At 38.5% G+C, this 20,683-nt stretch overlaps 1 protein-coding gene across 6 annotated transcripts in view; it reads left to right on the plus strand.

Annotated features, from left to right (window-relative positions):
• Positions 1-20,683, plus strand: part of igsf9bb (immunoglobulin superfamily, member 9Bb) — a 133,330-nt gene that overhangs the window by 84,144 nt on the left and 28,503 nt on the right. For 4 of the 6 annotated variants that reach the window (XR_015097383.1, XM_086098332.1, XM_086098335.1 and 1 more), the window contains exons 8-14: positions 800-942; positions 1,776-1,916; positions 2,654-2,770; positions 4,979-5,129; positions 7,997-8,120; positions 10,325-10,500; positions 12,890-13,116. Coding sequence is in view for 5 of the 6 variants with exons in the window: in XM_086098332.1 (XP_085954458.1) it covers positions 800-942; positions 1,776-1,916; positions 2,654-2,770; positions 4,979-5,129; positions 7,997-8,120; positions 10,325-10,500; positions 12,890-13,116 (1,079 nt within the window). In the remaining variant the exon portion in view is untranslated. The remainder of the gene's footprint in view (positions 1-799; positions 943-1,775; positions 1,917-2,653; positions 2,771-4,978; positions 5,130-7,996; positions 8,121-10,324; positions 10,501-12,889; positions 13,117-20,683) is intronic. The other 2 variants (XM_086098333.1, XM_086098336.1) reach the window with 1 other exon arrangement.

Consider the following 20,683-nt stretch of genomic DNA (forward strand, 5'->3'; position numbering starts at 1 on the left):
TGTTTTGAATCAAAGATGAGCAGTCTGACTACAGAAATCAGAGACGAATTACTGTTGAGAAGCTGAAATTCGGAAGATTTGGACAATTTTAAATGAAAAAGGTATTTAAATGATTAATTGATTATAATTTTTTTTAAATTAATTTAATAATTGATTAGTTGTAAATTAAAATAGTAACAGCATCCAAACATCTATCCATCCATCCTTCCAAACATCCATTCATCCATCCAAACATCCATCCAACTAATTTCAGAACAATTTATCCTCATTGGGGTTACAGGTCTTTCGATCCGCTTAAACCAAATGTCAAGGAGAGCCGTTTCCTGTGATGAGTTGCAAAATAACATTGCATATTTTCCAAATGCTGTCCCCATCATCCTTAAAATAAAAAAATGTGAACTTCTTTTAAATCAGGGGTCACTATTGTGTTTCCCTGAAAACGCCTGTGGGCTTGTTCTAAAAATAACTGTAAAAATGTTGTAGAAGTGATCGTTTGAAAAGAAACACTGCCAGAGATTTATAGAAATAAGGCATGGAAGAAAGACAGTAATTGTTTAAGTGCCCAGAGATTTCACATTAATAAGTATCTACAATAAAATGTACTACATTAGATAAGTAAATTTTAATCGAAATATTCACTGTGAATATCGTCATACAGTTGGGAAAACACCCATTTCATATAGGCGATCCTTTGGTTAGGCATCTTGTCATTCAATCTATCTTTAAGAGTCACCTTACTCTTATTTCAAACACATCACCAATGTTTTCACGTACTTTCTTGTGATTTGTGTTTGAGTAGATCCTGCTCGTGTTGTAAACATGCCATCTGTACTCTATGTGGCCATTGGTCTGCCGGGCTTTATCCGATGTCCTGTAGATGCCAACCCACCTGTAACATTAGTTAAGTGGAAGAAAGATGGTCTCCCTCTCCGGATAGATAAGGTAAGCTGAAGCATTCACACAGCTTTAGACTCATGTATTTATTTTACTCTCTCCAGTATAGTGTGTGTGTGTGAGAGAATATACTATATATATATATATATATATATATATATATATATATATATAGTATAATAAATAAATAAATATAGTTATTTATTTATTTATTTATTTATTTATTTATTTATTTATTTATATATATATATATATATATATATATATATATATTAGGGGTGTTTAATAAAATTGTTTCAGCAATATTATATCGCGATATTACAGTGTGCAATTGTCAAATTGTTTCGATATGCGGCCAAATCGATGTTTAAACATAATTTTTTTATGGAAGTATTCAACAAAATGTCTTACTTAGGGTTAGGGTTCACACGTTAAGCATGGAAGAATGTTATATTAATGGAACATTTAGCCTTAATATTCTATTTTAATGCTTTTCAAACATGAAATAGATTGCAACGTGTTGGTTAAATACAGTGGCTTACAGTTATAAGCCTGAAGTTTCAGATAAATAAATACATTTTCAGATGAATAAATACATTTTCATACAAGTCTTACAGTGTACATGTACAAGTTTACTGATTAATATTTTCTAAATTTGAGTGATTTTTTGGGGGGGGGTAATAATCAATTTATAGATTTGTATTGGGATTAATCGGTATTGAATCGAATCATGACCTTTGAATCGTGATACAGATCAAATTGCCAGATGCTATGCAATTTACATCTCTAATATATATATTAGGGGTTTAACAATTACCGCTGTATGCATATACACTATACTGTACAGTCAATTAAAAATTGGGAATTAATGACATTCACAGTACCCTGGTTGGAGCCAAATGGACGATGGGAGCATCCGTGTGGCAGAGGTGACAGAGGACTCTATCGGCACCTATACCTGCATGCCTTACAATGCCCTGGGTTCCATGGGATGGTCCCCTCCCGCTCCCCTGGTGCTAAAGGTACATTTGCTGTTTTTTGTTTTTTTTATGTCACAATCCAAATTCAAAGTTGCAAAGATGGTCAGATTATGCTTATGTAGCGTTGCTATACTTTAGTTTAATTAACACTCAGTGAGGGGTTGGCATTGGTTCAGTTACTTATTTTAGTTCCAGTTTATTGTACAAAATACAAAATTGTTAGGAATTAGCATGCAAAAATGTATGTCTCCATATTGTATGTCAGTACAGCAGTTGATTTGTGAGCTGTCTTACCTTACCCCGCAATGTGAGCTACAATACTGGAAACACCAGCTCACTGCCTGGAATGAGTACAGTACTATAGGTAATATAGGTTGATTAATGGATGGCACACAGATCTTGACTTAAAATAATACAGTTGTTTATAGTTTGCCTAGAAGACAATTTTGAGGAACTCTATTAATAATAGTTGTAACGTTTGATGATAAGGAATGACATTTTTTATTCTGGACATACATTTTTGTCAAAGGTGACATATTCTAAGAGCAAAATCTCCTTAACATTAAGGGATATCAAGATTCATGGGTACAAAAGTTCTGACCGATGTTGTGATATGACATTTAAATGTCCATTTGCTCGTTCCCTGGTACCTGGCTTGGAGAGTTCATTTGTTTATTTAATTATTTAGTCTCTGACTTTGTAATGGAAAGGTGGAAAGGGTATTCAAATAATTTTGCATAATTTCTATGGTAATCTAATGTGATTTTCAACCTGTGCAGGACCCTCCCAAATTCTCAGTGGTCCCTGGAGGGGAGTACAGGCAGGAGGCTGGGAGAGAACTGATTATTCCCTGTGAGGCAGAGGGAGACCCCTTTCCCAATATTACATGGAGGAAAGTAAGTATCTCCTGCATTCACACCCTTGTTATTATAGCGGTGATCAAATATTGGCTGACTTACTTTTTGACTGACAAAAACATTAAGTTGATACATTTTTTTGTTTGTATTCTATTATAAAGAAATAAGAATTTAGCAAAGCAAATAATACTTACAATAAGAAAACAAAGCATTAATTGAATGCATCATTCTCAGACATTTTGTCATGGTAACAGTATAAGCATTTACAAATAACTGTGGACTATATTTCTGATTAAAGTTTGTCTTAAATTATTACTTATTAATTGATTAAATTCAGTACCGACAGTATAAATGCTTATTCTTGTCAAAATATTGCAAGTGTGTTTGTTACACCCTGATTGTAGCATGTGTACGCATGTCATGAATAAAAAGTATGACCTTTTTTATTATAATGAGACTGTCACCAACCTTTTCCCACATTCCAAACATTCATGAATATTAACTCATTCACTCCCAGCCATTTTCACTGAAGCAACCCCCTTCGCTCCCAGCTGGTTTACTGGATTTTGACAGATTTTGCAAGGTCCGCAGAATATTCTGTTTTATTGCTATAAAACATGACACCTTCCAAAAGAAAGATTAGTCTCTTCTTTCATCAGGAAAAATAGTATCTTTGTATCTGTTTCCGTTTTTGCAACAATTAGCATTAGAATATAGCTAAGTTTCATTATTATTCACAAACCTGTTGAAAACACTGTCAAAAAGAGCTTGTTGCAACATGGCCCTGGCTGATCTCTTATACTCTGCTGCCACCTGCTGCTTGATTTAAGCAACCTCTTTAGGTCAGAAGCTGTATCAAAGCATTCTGTATGCTCAAGCATAAAAAAACATAAAACAAACAAACATATTTATACATTTTTGGGTTTGAAAGAGTTACGTGCTAATATCAAACCAGATTTTTTTTCTTCTTCTGATTATGAATAAAAATTGTGTTGGGAAAAAAAATAGTTGCTTTCCTTGGATCGAATGTTTGCTTACCACCACTAGAAAGTCTTATCACATTAAAAAAACAAAAAAACAACAACAACAAAAACATGAATAATGTCACAAAGTAGGCGCAAGGCAAATAAAACATTACAAGATATGTTTAGGTTATTCATAGTGAGCATACTTACACGTTATATATGTTATAAGAATAAAACATAAATTTTCTGGCAAATCATTCGGTTAACAGAATATTGTGTTCTATTGCTATAAAAACATGGAACCTACCAAAATAAAGACTAGAGTCTCTTCTCTCATCAGGAAAAGAAGTATATTTGTATCTGTTTCCGTTTTGCAACAATTAGTATTAGAATATAGCTAAGTTTCATTATTATTCACACACCTGTTGAAAACACTGACAAAAAGAGCTTGTTGCAATGTGGCCCTGGCTGATCTCTTATACTCTACTGCCACCTGCTGGCCGTTTTTGTAATAACTACCATTGCTTTTAGCCACCTCTTCATGTCAAAAGCTGTATCAAAGCCTTCTGTATGCTCTAGCATAAAAAGCTGTGACCAGATGTCTGAAACAGAAAGTTATGTAATATTTGTATATGAAATGAAAAGATGAAAATATGTAATGCGGCCTTTGTAATCCACATAATTAGTTTTTCCAGCCTGTGGTTTTCTTTCATGCATAATGCTATTAATTCCAAAGGGAAAGGCAATAAAATCTTCACTGTGCCTCTGAACCTTTAGCTCTGGCATATAACTGTGAGTGAGATATTATAATTTTGTATTGAGTCTACAGTATTTAATCAGCTTTATTTAGTTCAGTTAGTAAAACACAGAGTTCAAAGCCAACATGGAGAAGCAGCATTTAGCTGTTATGCTGCACGCAATTGGAATAAGTCGCCAACAGAAGGGAAATCAGCCCCAAGTGTAAATGCAGGTTAAAAACTTTGCTTCCACCGCCCCCCATACCTTTGATGGAGGGCTTTTAAACATTGTTTTGATGAAGTTCACAACACAGTATTTTGGAATTTTAGAAACCTACTTTTATTTCTTTATTTTGAAAAGTTTTCAAAGTCTTCTGTTAATGTGTTTAAATGTGAATGTATGTTCCTTTAGTAATTTCGGTAAGATACTATAATTTTCCCTGCTTTGCATCTGAAAGCTGTGTTGGGTTTGTAAATGCTTTTAAATGTTTTTTCATGTGCCGTAAAAATAAAGATGCTTTGTCTTATGTTTGTGTGACCTGCAGGTCGTAAAGCCCAGTAAAAGCAAGCACAACGTTCTGCCGCGAGGCAGTTTACAGTTCAAGTCACTTACAAAGGAGGACCATGGGGAATGGGAGTGTGTTGCCACCAACGTTGCTACGAGCATCACTGCCAGCACACATGTCCAAGTCATAGGTAATAGTTATACATTACACAAATGCAAACAGAAAACAGTGGTCCGAAACTAGTTGTATCATACAACCTGTGTACATAAATACGTAGTTCATACAGTACAACATACAATATGTATTTTGCTTAAAGTAGCATTAAGGACCTTTTCAACCATAATAAAATATTTTCATAACTCTTCTGATTAAACTAGTTGCATGGTACCTTTGCCATGGCCTGAGGGGGTCTTTACCATTTTTACTGGCACTAAGCAACTTTGAGGAGGAAGGTACTAGGAACACTGCTACACAAAAAAACGACAAATGTGCTGACTGCTTTATGGCATCCGTCACTTCCCCCTTCCCCATTCGTTACAAAGACGGAAGTCAATTTGAATGTCAATGCACGATTACTGCTTTCCTGGCAGAAGTTGCAAAACAACTGAAAAGTTTGAGAAAAGATTGAATCACTCCGCATATGTGTACAAAGAGAAATGGAGCGCAGCCATTGGCGTAATTGATTGTGGTCAGGCCAGCCTCCAGTCAAAAAGTCGACAGTCAAGCCAGCCACAACGATTGCTGCGAGGGACAATTTCAAAATAAAAGCCTAACAATGCATTGATGTCCATTGACAATTTTACTTGTGAGGCCTTTATTTTGAGGAGGACCACATTTCCGTTGGCGCTATTTGATTTTCTGATGAAATAGTTATGAGGAATAAGCGGTTTGGAAAATAAATGGATGGATGGTCGGAGAAGTCACTAAAGACAATATCTCTCAAATCAGGTTTTCATCTAATTGTTTTCGAATTTTTTAAGCAAATTTACTGAAAATAATTATAATTATATAAATAATTTTTTTTTTACTAATTTTGGTTCCTTTTCCGAATTTCTAGCGTTTCCATTCAGTTTTATTTTCGCATTTCGAATTTGAATAAAAATGGGTGGATGGAAACACCACTTCTGTTGTCCACACTGCATACAAGTCACACCTTTTTGCTTTCATTTCCGACTTGCATGCACATCCAACTAAAAACAGTGTCCGAGTATGGCCAGGTGTGCTTTAAGTTTTTAAATTCATCCCTGAGGTTGGTGAGTCAGGAAAAAAAGGATCACCAAACATCTGATGCTACTTTGAGAACCACACCAAAATTGTTATGTGTTCCCCTGTCACGAGGGTAAAGTTTGGTGGAGGACCCAAACGCAGGGAAGCAGGGCAAGGAGGCAGAGGTGATGTACAAAAAGGGAATTTAATTATTCAAAACAAACGGAAACTCAAAATGGCAGTAAAACTAAACGTGGAGAGGACAAGGCAAAAAACTGGCAGCATGACAGGAGGAAAATGACAATGAACCGACACAGACAGACGGCAGCGGCACAGGCGAGGAGGCCTGGGACTGAGGCTGCCGTGGAGCCGGGACGGGGACTTGAGGCTGCCGTGGAGCCGGGACGGGGACTTGAGGCTGCCGTGGAGCCGGGACGGGGACTTGAGGATGCCGTGGATCCGGGACGGGGACTTGAGAATGCCGTGGAGCCGGGACGGGGACTTGAGGCTGTGGCAGACGTGGTTCGGGGACTTGAGGCTGCGGCAGACGTGGTTCGGGGACTTGAGGCTGCGGCAGACGTGGTTCGGGGACTTGAGGACTGTTTGTTGCTGGGTCCTTCTGTGGTTCTGTCACGAGGGTAAAGTTTGGTGGAGGACCCAAACGCAGGGAAGCACGGCAAGGAGGCAGAGGTGATGTACAAAAAGGGAATTTAATTATTCAAAACAAAAGCAAACTCAAAATGGCAGTAAAACAAAACGTGTGGAGGACAACAAGGCAAAAAACTGGCAGCATGACAGGAGGAAAATGACAATGAACCGACATAGACGGGGAGACAGGAGACTAAATACACACACACTAACGACACAACAAGACACACTTAGGGCAAGACACAAGTGGCTGAGGGCACTGACTGGCACGAGGAAGGGCAGGATTACACTTAACAAGACCAAGGGAGACACACAAGGAAAAACAGAACCCAAACATGACATTAATAGAATGATTTGCCAGAAAATTTATGTTTTATTCTTATAACATAGGTAACGTGTAAGTACGCTCACTATGAATAACCTTAACATATCTTGTAATGTTTTATTTGCCTTGCGCCTACTCTGTGACATTATTCAAGGTTATTTTATTTTTTTATTTTTTTGATGTGATAAGATTTTCCAGTGGTGGTAAGCAAACATTTGATCCAAGGAAAGGCAACATTTTTGTTCCCAACACAATTTTTATTCATAATAAGAAAAAAAAATCTGGTTTGATATTAGCACTTAACTCTTTCAAACCTAAAAATTTATAAATATGTTAGTTTTTTTATGCTTGAGCATACAGAATGTTTTGATACAGCTTCTGACCTGAAGAGGTCGCTTAAATCAATGGTAGTTATTACAAAAAACGGACAGCAGAGTATAAGAGATCAGCCAGGGTCATGTTGCAACAAGCTCTTTTTGACAGTGTTTTCAACAGGTTTGTGAATAATAATGAAACTTAGCTATATTCTAATGCTAATTGTTGCAAAACGGAAACAGATACAAATATACTATTTTTCCTGATGTAAGAAGATACTCTAATCTTTCTTTTGGTAGGTGTCATGTTTTATAGCAATAAAACAGACTATTCTGTGGACCTTGCGAAATCTGTCAAAATCCAGTTAAACAGCCGGGAGTGAAGGGGGTTGCTTCAGTGAAAATGGCTGGGAGTAAATGAGTTGAAGAGACGTTATTGTTACAGGGATCATTGGTTTTAGGTGCTTATTATGTTGGGAATCTGTGTATGTTCTAACAAAGACCGTTTCAATGACTCACGTGCCCTTTTACCAACACATGTCCCACTGCTTGCCCTTCCTGCAGGCACAAGCCCCCACGCACCCACCAGCGTCCATGTGGTGGCATCCTCCACCTGGGCCAACGTGTCGTGGGAGGTGGGCTACGACGGGGGCTTTCAGCAGACATTCTCAGTCTGGTACGGCCATGTGTGAGTCATCCCAGCCTGCTTCGCTTCCTGCTTTTTCTTCTCGTAGTATTTATTTCTTAAAAAAAAAAAAATAATAATAAATAATAATAATCCAGGATTTCATTCAGAACAGTTCAGATATTTTTTCTCCAGAATTTTTCTTACATTTTAAGTTGATATGTCTCTTCTAATTTGCAAGCTGGACATAGTAATTGCCTCCTTTACCCTACCTCTGCTGCTGCTGCTGCTTTGCTCTGCTTGACTGTAGTTCATATGCTGTACTCCATGTATTTTTATAACCTGACCATGTAACCAATTTTTCTCAACTATATAAACTCTGTCATATGTACTTTTAAATGCGTTTTCAGCGCCTGAAGGTACATTTCAGGTGATTCTGTTAAAATCGTCAAAATGTGCACAGTAAAATTCATGGTAGAATCATCTTCAGGATGCTAAATTCAACTAAATACAGCAAGAATTTTGAGTCCACTATATTTGGTATAGGTTTAAGAGCCAGTATTACCTTTTTATGGCTTTAAGCACTTTTTTCCCATTTACTGGTACATGTACAAAACAAAGGTCAGTGCAGCATGAAACTGTGGTTGCATACATTGAAATGTATATCCACACAGAGAACATTAATTTTGGGCAGCAACAATATGCACATACAGTATGCAACACATTGTAGGTTCTTTAGAACAGCAACCTGTCTATCTCTTCTCCAAGCGTATTACAATGTGATAACAGTATTTCCAGCACTTTTTTTTGGCCATACCTCAATGTAGAGAGACATACAGTAGCACACATTTTATAGTAACATTTACATCACAATTAATTAACATCTCTATAATGCAGCTGTATGGTTTTTTTGTATGGCTACACTTTTAAATTTTAAGTTTAGGTGAAATACAGTATCAATTATTAAATTACTCATCTTAACAAAACAAAACAATTTTTAATATATAGTAACAAAAATGTGCAAGTACTGTATATGCTGTAGTTCGTAGACAAAGGCAAAATTGTAATGCTTTCTTTTCTGGTGCCTTTCATAAGCATCATCAGTTTTGAGTTACGTATGGAAGTAGTAACAATAATAATGATAATAAAAAAAATAAAAAATAAAATAACCCAAAATGTAACTACATCTCTGTAACTTTGCGTAAGGCAACGATAATACAATGGCCTCTATACATGTAAAACAGATAGAGTGTGTTACTGATCACACATTTGTTAGTGATGTGCTTCTCTAGTATAGAGTAGCTGTTTTGTATCTAGTATCGCTGTGTGAACTAGGGATAGACCGATTATCGTCCGGGCCAATTGTCGTGCTGATATTCAACATTTTGACGAATAACGGCATCTGCCATTTTGAAGGGAAAAAAATTGAAACATTTATTTACTGTAAAATAACTAAACCAAAAACAATAGGGAGCGATTTACTTAAGTTTTTATTTAACTTTTGAAGTACCTCTGGGAGAACTTTTTGTTAGATTTTTAAAACAAAAATGTCTATTGCCTACATTTTTTTTTTTTAACTACAATATTTTACAAACCCTGAAGTTGTTCAATAAACATATGCTTAAAAAATACAACAATTTAAGAGCTGATGTTTGTATTTTTATTTTTATTTTGATGCCAATATTTTCCCTTTTAGTGAAAATGAATATCGGCTCCAAATATAGGTTATCAGTGTCCTTGACTACTAATAATCGGTATCGGTATCTGCCCTGAAAAAAACATATCGTCTTATCTCTAGTATGAACTCAGACATATTTTTTCACTATATTTATATGCAATATTTGGAACTACAGTATAGTTTTACAAGATTGTTGCAACTGCTGCATGTTCATCTTTTGGTAATAAATGTATGGCACGGGCAAAATGCAAAGCTAACTGCAGCATGGGCTTACCATCAAGTGAAAGTTCAATTGATGATGTCATCACTGTATACTGTGAGGGAACAGTGTTAGGGGAATTTAGGTCATTTTGTATAAATGTGGACTGAATGTTCTATTAATAAGTAATGCTACATGACAACCATTTCACATTTTTCAACAATTTGGGAAACTATAATTATATATGTAAACACATAATAGAAATAATGAACTAATTACATGGCTATTGAGTTATCCTATCCTACAAAGTCAGATGAACTATAGTTGTAACTGTAACATTCTCTGCCCCAGTCTCAGTCCCACTCACCTCTCACCCTGACTCATGTGCAGGCTAAAAAGGGAGCGTTTAGGTCCACATGACTGGCTCTCAGTACCCGTGCCAGGAGGACAAGAGTGGATGGTGGTACCTGGCTTGGAGCCCGAGACAACATACCAGTGCAGTGTCCTAGCCCAAAACAAGCTTGGCACAGGACCCTTCAGCGAGGTTGTCACTGTGAACACATTAGGTGAGCATATTTGGTGCCTCTTAGCGAGGACAAAAATATCTGATATTACAAAAGTGTGTGTACCGCTTTCACTCTGACATCTCTTGTTGCATGCCAGCAATTGTGTGATCTGGTTCTATGTGAGGTGTGCAACACAAAATATTTCGGAAGGGGGAGTACCGTCACCAGATATCAGTATGAGGCAGATACCGGTCTTCGGTCTTCGGTAATCGTGGAGGCTGCCGATACCAGACATATATCGATGTATTATGGCCACATATAAATATGTATTTTTTTTTAGAGGGTGGGGGCAATATTCCGGGAAGAACTTGCAAATTTGCCACTTTATAAAGTGGCAAATTTGCGAGTGTATAAAGTGGCAGATTTGCGAGAGAAAAAAACTCAAAAACGTACGCAAAATACACGTAGCGTACTACTCGGATGTTTGTGCCAATACTTTTCGGTCGGGTTTTCACATAAGGAGATAGTAATGGCTTTAAAAATATCATGTTAAGCATTTGCACTTCGAAGCATTGGGTACGGCCAGCGACAAAGATGCCTCGCTTTGCCAAGGTCCACACCCAATTTGTTAAAATGTATATGTACTTGTACAATTATGTTTCCAGAATTATTATTCACACATTCATACATTGTGGTATTATTATTAAAAAATTTGTACAAGTAGATAAGTTGATGTGTCGAGTCTGCTGCTCTCCGTTATTCACTTGCATTTACCTAAAGTATGCTAGCTTCTGATTGGTTAGTGTTAGTCAGCTGATAGAGGATCTTGATGTGTTGTCGCTCAAGCTGCTGTGTATGACGAGTAAAGTTTAAATTAAGAATAAATCAGTCCCCCATCCTGCCTTTTCATTTTATAACTGTCTTTTTTTCTTGCAAATTTGCCACTTTATAAAGTGACAAATTTGCGATTTTTTTCTCAGAATATTACTCCCCGTCTGAAAAAATTAATAGATGTGGCCCTAATACGCCGTCGTATACATTATACTTAAGTTTAAAGAAAAAAAGTGACATCAAGTCCTTTGTAGCAGTAGTTGGCGGTACAGTATACTGCGGCAGTTTTACACATTGCCGAATTATCATCTGTGTCATAAAAAAATTGTCATTGTGTTAAATGAAATTTTAGATATCAAAAGTACTAGTACTCGGTAGTGGTAGAGTGGTCCTCTCCCAACCCAGAGGTTGTGGGTTCGATCCCATGCCACTATGACCACATCAAGGTATCCTTGAGCAAGATACTGAACCCCCACTTGCTCCTGATGCTGCGTCATCAGTAGGTGAATGAGTAGTTGAATGTACAGCACTTTGAGGGCCTTGTAAGGTGGAAAAGCGCTATATGATAACTCACCAATGTTGGGGAATTGTGATTTTCTAGTAAATTTGTAAATTTACACAATGGAAAAGATTTATACAATTAAAGTATTGCATATTGGTATGGATCTACTTCCCGATTATTGTGAGAAATTATTAGCATGGTCAGTGTCTTCACATCAATGATTCATTATAAATAATAACTAGGGCTGTCAGTAAAAAAAAGATTTTAGTATTGATTACCCTATCGATTACTCCATCGATTGCTCAGGTAATCGCCCTGCCCCCCGTTTCAAGGCAGACATTTTTGTCAACCATTTTTTGTGTTCGAATTAGCAATTTTTGTACAGCCCTGATAATATTAGCAAAATTAAATGTAATTTTAGCAAACTTGTTAGCTCAGAAGTGTGTTTACATTTTTATTTTGATTGCATATCTTTATATTAACACAGTGTCTTCTTCCATTACACAGAAACAGAATTTAGCTAATTTACAAATCTTCACACCATTCCAATAAAGTATAATTGTGAAAGAAACAGGTGGGAGTCAGAACAGTTTTCTTTCAATTACCAGGCAGCACTAAACCACCTGAGACATGTGTCCAAAATTTGATGGGTAAAATAGCTTGGAGAAAATTGATGTACAATAGTCAGTGAGAAACTTTATGCAATGGTGTTTAAGTATAAAGTCAGATGATGGGAATGGTTCGTGAGGAGATTGATGTCATATAAAACTTTTATCATCAAGTCACTCTCATAGTTAATTTAGCTGTCAAGCGCTGGGTGGTGATTCACTCTTGCCATGCTGCTACAACTTCTCACATTGCATTTTGTCATGTCTTAACAGCCGTGGAATATCCAGGTCCAGAAAGTAAAAACCCATCCACAGTTTGGCTTTAGCCCCAGGTGTGAGCTAGCTAGCTCCCTAGCAGGTAAATGAGCACCATGGGAGCTAGCTAGGGAGCTAGCTAACTAGCACCTGAGGCTAAAGCCAAACTATGGCAGGGTTTTTACTTTTTGGACCTGGATTTGCCACCTCTATATCTTAACCATGGAATTTTAATCCAAATGTGTCCTTCCAGTATTTCCTATAAGTACCCCTGAACCACTGGTGCTGCTTACCCCACCACGGTGCCTCACAGCCAATCGCACGCAACAGGGAGTCCTGCTTACCTGGATCCCGCCCGCCAATCACACAGCACCGATCCAGCATTATGTTATGGAGTTTCATATGGGGGAACGATGGGAGGTCCTGGACGACAGCATCCCCTCAGGCGAGACGGAGTTTCTCGCTCGCGACCTCATCCAGGTAAACACAGGAGACAAGTAGGTTTTCTTCTGGTGGCTCCAGGTTCAACAATTAGGGCCAAGTCAATGGTTGTATGGCATTTAAATCGTATCGTAAGTAACAACCTTGATCATTGTTGGTTGATTGGTTCATTGGGTATATAACCCCTTACCAAAAAGTAGCATAATTTAAGTACATAATATAGATTATACTTAAGTATACCTAAATGTATTTTTCGAGTGTACTTATTCTCGTACTAAAGCCTGGTACGCACATAAAGATTTTTCAAATTTTAAAAGATTTGTTTATCTTTGTCAGACCGCACACATAAAGATAAAATATCGGGCATTTAACAGTTTTGGTTGTATTGTGTGTGCGGTGCTCAGATAATCTCATCAAAGCTCCGCACACACATAAAGATTGTCTTCCACCACTGGTCAAGAATCCAGTCCGTGATCACACATGACTTCACAAACACGTTTTTTCATATAACTTTATTGAACAATTCTAAACAATACAAAAATAAATTGTGAACACTACACAAACATGTTACTAATACAGAAAAAAGAAACAAACAGACAAAGAAGCCAGGGACAATATTTAAATAAAAACATATTTTTTAAAAAAGGGCATAAAGCTACAGTTTTCATCGCTTTCTTGTTGATATTGATTTCACAAACACGAAGACCAGGCACTTCGGGGTATGCGCTGATGTTTCCAAAGGTGACAGGAGACGGTAGCAATATTGACCTTTTGCACTTGACGAACGCCTCCTCTGCTGGACGGCAAAAAAAACATTTTCCTGTATTGTAACCATTGAATCTCGTACAGCGTAAAGTCCTTTATCTAATCGATTACTGTATTTTCACGACCATAAGGCGCATCGTATTATAAGGCGCAGGCACGGTTAAACATACGCTAGCTCAAAACATAACATATGGTAGCATGCTATCATGCTTAAAACATAGCCTAGTGCTAGCGCATGTTTTTAAAAAGGCAGCGAGCGGAACAAAACTGAGTTCGGTTGAAGTAACAATGTAAGCAGTGAATTCAGTTGTACGTGAAGTATATAACAATGTACTCACGTTGCTTTTGATCAATCCTAATCCACAAACCCCTCATAGTCCTCATGATTTTCTGTAACCGAAACAAACAACTTGGCAAGTTCTTCATCAAACACGCCAGGCTCCGTCTCATTGTCAGAGTCAGTCTCATCCTGTCCTCGGAAATGATTTGATTGCCCAAGCATTCACAATCCATTGACAAATTGTGGCATAACTCCACACGGTGCTGCCTCCCAGTCTTGGTAAAGCTGTGTTCGCCAGCCTCCCGGAATGATAGCAAGCTCCGCGATCATTTGCCAAACAATTTTTCACAGCAGCTGAGAGATGTGCACATTTCAGTCATAGAGATAGGTAAGGAAAAGTGGCGCGTGGGAAAAAACTATCTGGTGTTTTTAGTACGTGGTGTGATCTGTTTAGCTACACTGTGTAGACTTGCACTACTTCAAAGTGACTTTTGTGATGTCTGTTGTTCAATAAAGCATTTTAAAAAAGAAAGGAAAAAAGAAAACGATACACTACCGTATGTAGTAGTTTAGCCCGACCACCCCTTTGCATTTGGTATGTTCCATCTCCCTCACTCACTGCGCAGCAGACCGTTCACTTTTGGAGGGAGCTGGGAAAAAAGCAATCTGGTGTCATTAGTATGTGGTGTGATCTGTTAAGCTACACTGTGTAGACTTGCACTACTTCAAAGTGACTTTTGCAACGTCTGTTGCTGTAAGTGAACGTTGTTCAATAAAGCATTTAAAAAAAGAAAGGAAAAAAGGAAACGATACACGACGGTATGTAGGAGTTTAGCCGGACCACCCTTTTGCATTTGGTATGGTCCATCTCCCTCACTCACTGCGCATCAGACCGTTCACTTTTGCAGTTAGATATCAATCAAACAATTACCTTGTAAGTGGCTTGTTAAGTTCTAAAACAAGCAAAAAATAAAAAAAAAAGAGGACACATGCTCACTAAACATGCATGCTGTAGCGCTGTTTTGTGGAAAACACTACTTCACTTTTATATTTTTATGCAGGATCGTGAGTGGTCGGCAGCAACAATGAATACACAGAGACTGATATGCTTTGCTAGAATAATCGTGCCTTTTATTCCCCACAAACAGCAATCAACACCTGGGCTGTGCTAGTATAAACATACCTTTTATTCTCCGCAAACAGTAATCAACACCTGGGCTGTGCTAGTATAATCATACCTTTTATTCCCCGCAAACAGCAATCTATATACACCTCTTTTTGCTAGAATAATGGTGCCTTTTATTCCCCGCAAACAGCAATCAACACACTTCAACGCTAAGCAGCAGAATATGATCATCATCAGCGCTTACCTTGACACTAGACCGGAGAGCCCACGGTCCGGGTAAAACGAGTTACAATAACGGCTGGGCAATGGTACGTATTCCACAGCTGACTCCGCCCGGGCCGTGTGCCGCTCCGTCTTTTATTCGTTAACAAAAAGTTGTGAGCGTGAGAAACCGGGCTGTCCAAGCCCTCTCCCATACACTCTCGAAAACATGTTTGCGAAGCAGGGAAGACTGTAGTATAAACAAGGTATTCACTCCCAGGCTGATTCCGCCCTTTATTTACAAATTGTTGGGCACCTGGATTCGTACAACAGTTCAGGACAACAACATATCCTTATATAAGAGGTTACATGAGGACATATCAAACCATGGTTATTTTCCCTTCAAGCGCCATGGCATAAGTTTGAACACAAGTTACGACAGGCAGAGGGAACACCAGTGGGGGTGGGGGGTGTTTGGATAGAGAGAGAGGAGGGGCTGAAGAACTCTTCCGTGTTCTCATGTCTGTCCTCAGCCAGGTCCGCCTTTCTTGTATATAAGCAATGTGTCGTGGGAAGTCCTCCCACACAGTCAGTCAGATTTTGGACCTTGGTCCACACACAAGGCGCACCTCACCATTTGGCGCACCGTCGATTTTTGAGAACATTTAAGACTTTAAAGTACGCCTTATAATTGTGAAAATATGGTATCTTATAAAATGGCCATACCTTGCTGTGCGGTCGGTTGTACAGACAGACAAGGGAGTAAACCAAATGATGCTTTTTATCGCATACCTACTAATGAGGACAAAATACGTCGATGGATAAAAGCAATCAACAGAAAGGACGGATTTGCAGTGATAATTTTTTGCGATTTTAGTAGATACATTTTCATACATTTTACTAGTAAACGTACACTCTAACAAAGATTGTAACAGAGGTGTCGAATTACGCGTTTAAAATCACGGTAACGAGCCATACAGTTAGCGTCCACTCCAACTGCACGTACACACAGGTTAGTTTTCAAATGTACCTATTCGTCTTTGTGCTTGGAGTTTTTCACTCTGGAGCCGGAGTCATATTCATGAAATTACTGCACAGCTTGCCACTACTAGTCAGCATAGTAACATAACATCATCGCAGCTTTTTCAATATGGAACGGACTGTGTAAAAATAAGTCAGTTAGCATGATCAACAAGTTTGACCTTTGCATTACAAGGTATATTGTCCCCTGGTGTGAGCGTAGCATCTCGTCCCAGAGACGCAGCAAGCGACAAGCTTTTAAATTAGCCTCTGTGTAAGAGGAGAGACGTTATTGACTACATAATGATATTGGTCGTGTGCTGTGCTGTGATTGAAAGTCGGCGATTTGATTAACTTGGTAAAAACAGCAGGCGACAGAAGGTAAGGGGCTGTTTTCAAACTAGTGATCTCCAACTTAGGTAAATACCACGCTCTATGAGTCCCGACTAAATGTGCAACTTAGAATGACAGGCAAACTTCGGTTGAAGTAATAGATTCCATGGCTCGATGGGCAATAATAACTTAATTTGTAAAATAACAGTCGCTAATCAATATTATAATTATTTAAGATTGTCGGCCCCGACTGGTTTTGGACCCAATTATCGGGACAAATCCACTCTTAACACAGCTCAAACATAAAGATAATTTTATAAGATATCTTATAAGATTGTCGTGCGTTTGGCGTCCTTGGAAGGAGCAAAATCAGGACAAAAACAGCCCAATTCTCTTTATGTGTGTACCAGGCTTAAAAGTAAACTTTAAGTAAACTCCTTGGGACAAAATTGGAACATTTCACTTCATTTTATCACTTAAACGTATACTTAAGTATATTATAAAGTATGTTACAGTTTTTCTCCATAGGTTTGGCACATTTCTTGAAACAGATGACATTTTCAAAATACCATGGACAAATCCCTAAACTACCTTTCAATTGGTCTCAACTGAATGGCATTTCTCATTGCTTTCATCAAATTGCCAATGTCTTAGAACATGTCTCAATTGCCTCAGTGGATCTGTGCTAATGGTTGTGTACATTTAGCCTACAATTAGCACAATCTGCCCACATTTAGCAAATTTTCCAAATGAATAGATTTTGCTGATCGAACTGGATTAGTTGTTTTTTTAGTCTAATGGCTATCCTCTCTAAAACATGTCAGCAGGATTTCAGTGTGTAAATCATAATATGCAAAATCATCTGTTCAATTGTCAAAATTAGTCCAGCATATCACAGGGGATCAGTGTAGAGGATGGTTGAGACATTCACGACATTTTTTTCCTCGCTGCATTGCAAGGGAAAATATCCGCTGCCATGTAGATGAAAACCTTTGGCCAAACAGAGAGCAGCGTATGGATGACCAAGAGAATGATCCTCATTCTCTTGGTCATCCATACGATGGTCAAGTGGGGGAAGGTTAGTGAAAGTGAGTGTTACAGTAGTTGGTTCTTCATTTACGCTGTGTGTTAGGTATGATTTTAGTTATTAGTTTTAAGTTTTTCATAAATATACAGAAGTTGGCTTACACTTTCTTTTGTTGCACCCTAATGTGTAAGTAACTTTATGTGAATAAAAACTGTTGCAATTTCCTTGACTGTATGTCAAACCGCAAACTATAAATACTGCCCTTGTAAAATATTTTTCCCTCAGTTTTATATATAAGTGTATTTTGTTAGCTGTTGTGAGAAAACATCTAATGATTTTGACTTGTGGTGCTCACAGAATGCCAAAGGGATGATGCATTTTGGGGGCACTGACATAGAAATTAGATTTTATAGGTGAGCTGTTTTGGGAGAGATATGAGCTTTTGCAGATGATCCAAATATCTTTTGGGCAAAATAACTAAGTGAATGCAGATGAGCCAAAGCATTTGAGAAGGATCTTTGCAGTTGTGACTGTACCGACTTTGTTTGGGAAAGGAACTTGGAGTGAAGCATGTGTGAGCAGTTTTGGGATAGATATGTGCTTTTGCTAATGATAGGTTGTGCACAAATGTAAGTCTGTTTGTCCAAATGAGCTTGCAGTTTTGAAAATGTCATCTCAGTTTCAAGAAATGTGCCACACCTATGGCGAAAAACTGTAATAAGTATACTTAAGCATACTTTACAGTATATGTACACTATTAAGTATACTTGAAAGTGTACTTTGTAGTACACTTATGTTCACAGTTTAGTTTACAGCAAGAAGCCCAGTGACGAATTGACAGGAATCTAACCAGCGAATACTGGTACCAAAGGTAGCAACCTTAACCTCCATGCTATCCATCCACATGATCTTTAAGTCTTTGTAAATAAATGTAACCTATAATATTGGTTCCTTGCAAGTGCCTTCCAAATATATACTACAGCAGGGGTGCCCAAGTTTGGTTCTCGACATGTTTTCCATGTTTTTCTCCACTAACACACCTGATTCATAATCAGGATCGTTATCAGGCTTCTGCAAAGCTTTCTGATTAGCTGATCATTAGATTCAGCTGCACAGCAGGAGGGAAACATGGAAAACAGGCTGGATAGGGGTTCTCAAGGACCGGACTTGGGCACCACTGTACTACAGTATGTAAACTTTTAGTATATGTTTTAGTATATTTACAAGTACACTTAGCATTTACTTGGTGGAGTATACTTCCAAAGTACAAGAAAGGTAAACTGGAAGTATACTCTCCTAATTTTGAGTATACAGTACTTCAAGCATACTTAAATATACTTCTTTTTGGTAAGGGAGTCCACACCTACATTGTTTTTCATGATAACAATAAGTTTGAGTGAGTAATAAGTTCTGATGCTATCATTTTTTATGATGTCACATCTGTTTCTTTTCAACTACTTACAGAAATGATTCCTCTGTAATGCATAATGTGTGAGCTTCTGTCTTTAATCGACACTGTGCCATGCTGATGCTTTTACCTCTCCTTCCATCACACTGAAAACACCCACTCACATTTCTCCCGCACGCTCTTACGACACACACCAACTACTAGAATACCTTATCTACTACTGCTTTCTTATTGCATATAGTGTGATAGATGTTTGTTGTTCCATGTCAGTCTTAGCTTGTGATTTGTTATGCCGGTTGTCCAGGATTTTCATTATTACCAGTTGCTCTCTGGAACAATGCACTAAGTCTCACATCGATCTGGAACAGCTGAGGGAAATAAAATGACGTGTGAAGACAGTGACAGTGGGCAGCCTGATAGGAACAGAAATATATCTGGCATGTGAATTTCTGTGCTTTACATTTACAAATCAACATTCTCAATCCTCAAGTGTTAAAAAAAGAGAAAAGAAAGATCCGGAAGTCGTACTCATTGGTCCATGCTCAATTTGTGATTTTGTGCACACAATTTCCAAGATGGCTGCCAAGAGGCATGTTTGAGGCAGTTTGGCAGGTCCTGTGTGTTTGCCTCAAAATCAACAAAAAACCTTCGAGCTTGCTATCAACATATTTGCCTATCGCTTTTATATCGGTGTACGTCCTCGTGAAAGGGACAATCTAATCCTTTATCCAGCCAAACAGACTCAACGCTTCTTATACACAAGATTTCTTGATGAAGGCCATGCTAGGCCACTCTCAGCTGAAAACTAACAATCTGGCAATTGTAGATATTTCCCAGGTGCTGTTTATCTTATGCTGGTACTGCTTTTGGCCGGAGATATAGAGGTCAATCCGGAGCCTGCTCAGAACCATGATGGATTGCAGCTAACCTGGATAGCACAGCTTCATGGGCCCCCATCCCTGCAGCTACCAACACTGCAGCTACATGGAATAGCAACTCTGCAGCTACCTGTGCCCGTACCTCTGCTAGCCGGGTCTCCACCATTGCGAGCTGTATCTTCACCATTGCTAGCTAGTCTAGCCATGTCTCACCGCTGCTAGCCGGATTTCCACAATTGCTTGCTGGGCTAGCTTTGTCTCCACTGTTGCTGGCTGGGCCTCCACCGCAGCTAGCCAGGCCTTCACCACTGCTGGCCGGACTACCACCACTGCTAGCTGGGCTAGCTATGCCTCCAACACTGCTGGCTGGGCGTCCAGCATTGCCAGCTGGGCTCGCTATGTCTTCACCACTATTAGCCGGATTTCCACAAATGCTAGCTGAGCTAGCTTTGTCTACACTGTTGCTGGCTGGGTCTCCACCACAGCTGGCCGGGCTACCACCACTGCTAGCTGGGCTAGCTATGCCTCCAACACTGCTGGCTGGGCTTTCAACACTGCAAGCCGGATC

This window comes from Leptonotus elevatus, chromosome 16 (genome assembly GCF_054856555.1).
Source record: "Leptonotus elevatus isolate MCC_2025b chromosome 16, RoL_Lele_1.0, whole genome shotgun sequence".
Taxonomy (NCBI): Eukaryota; Metazoa; Chordata; class Actinopteri; order Syngnathiformes; family Syngnathidae; genus Leptonotus; species Leptonotus elevatus.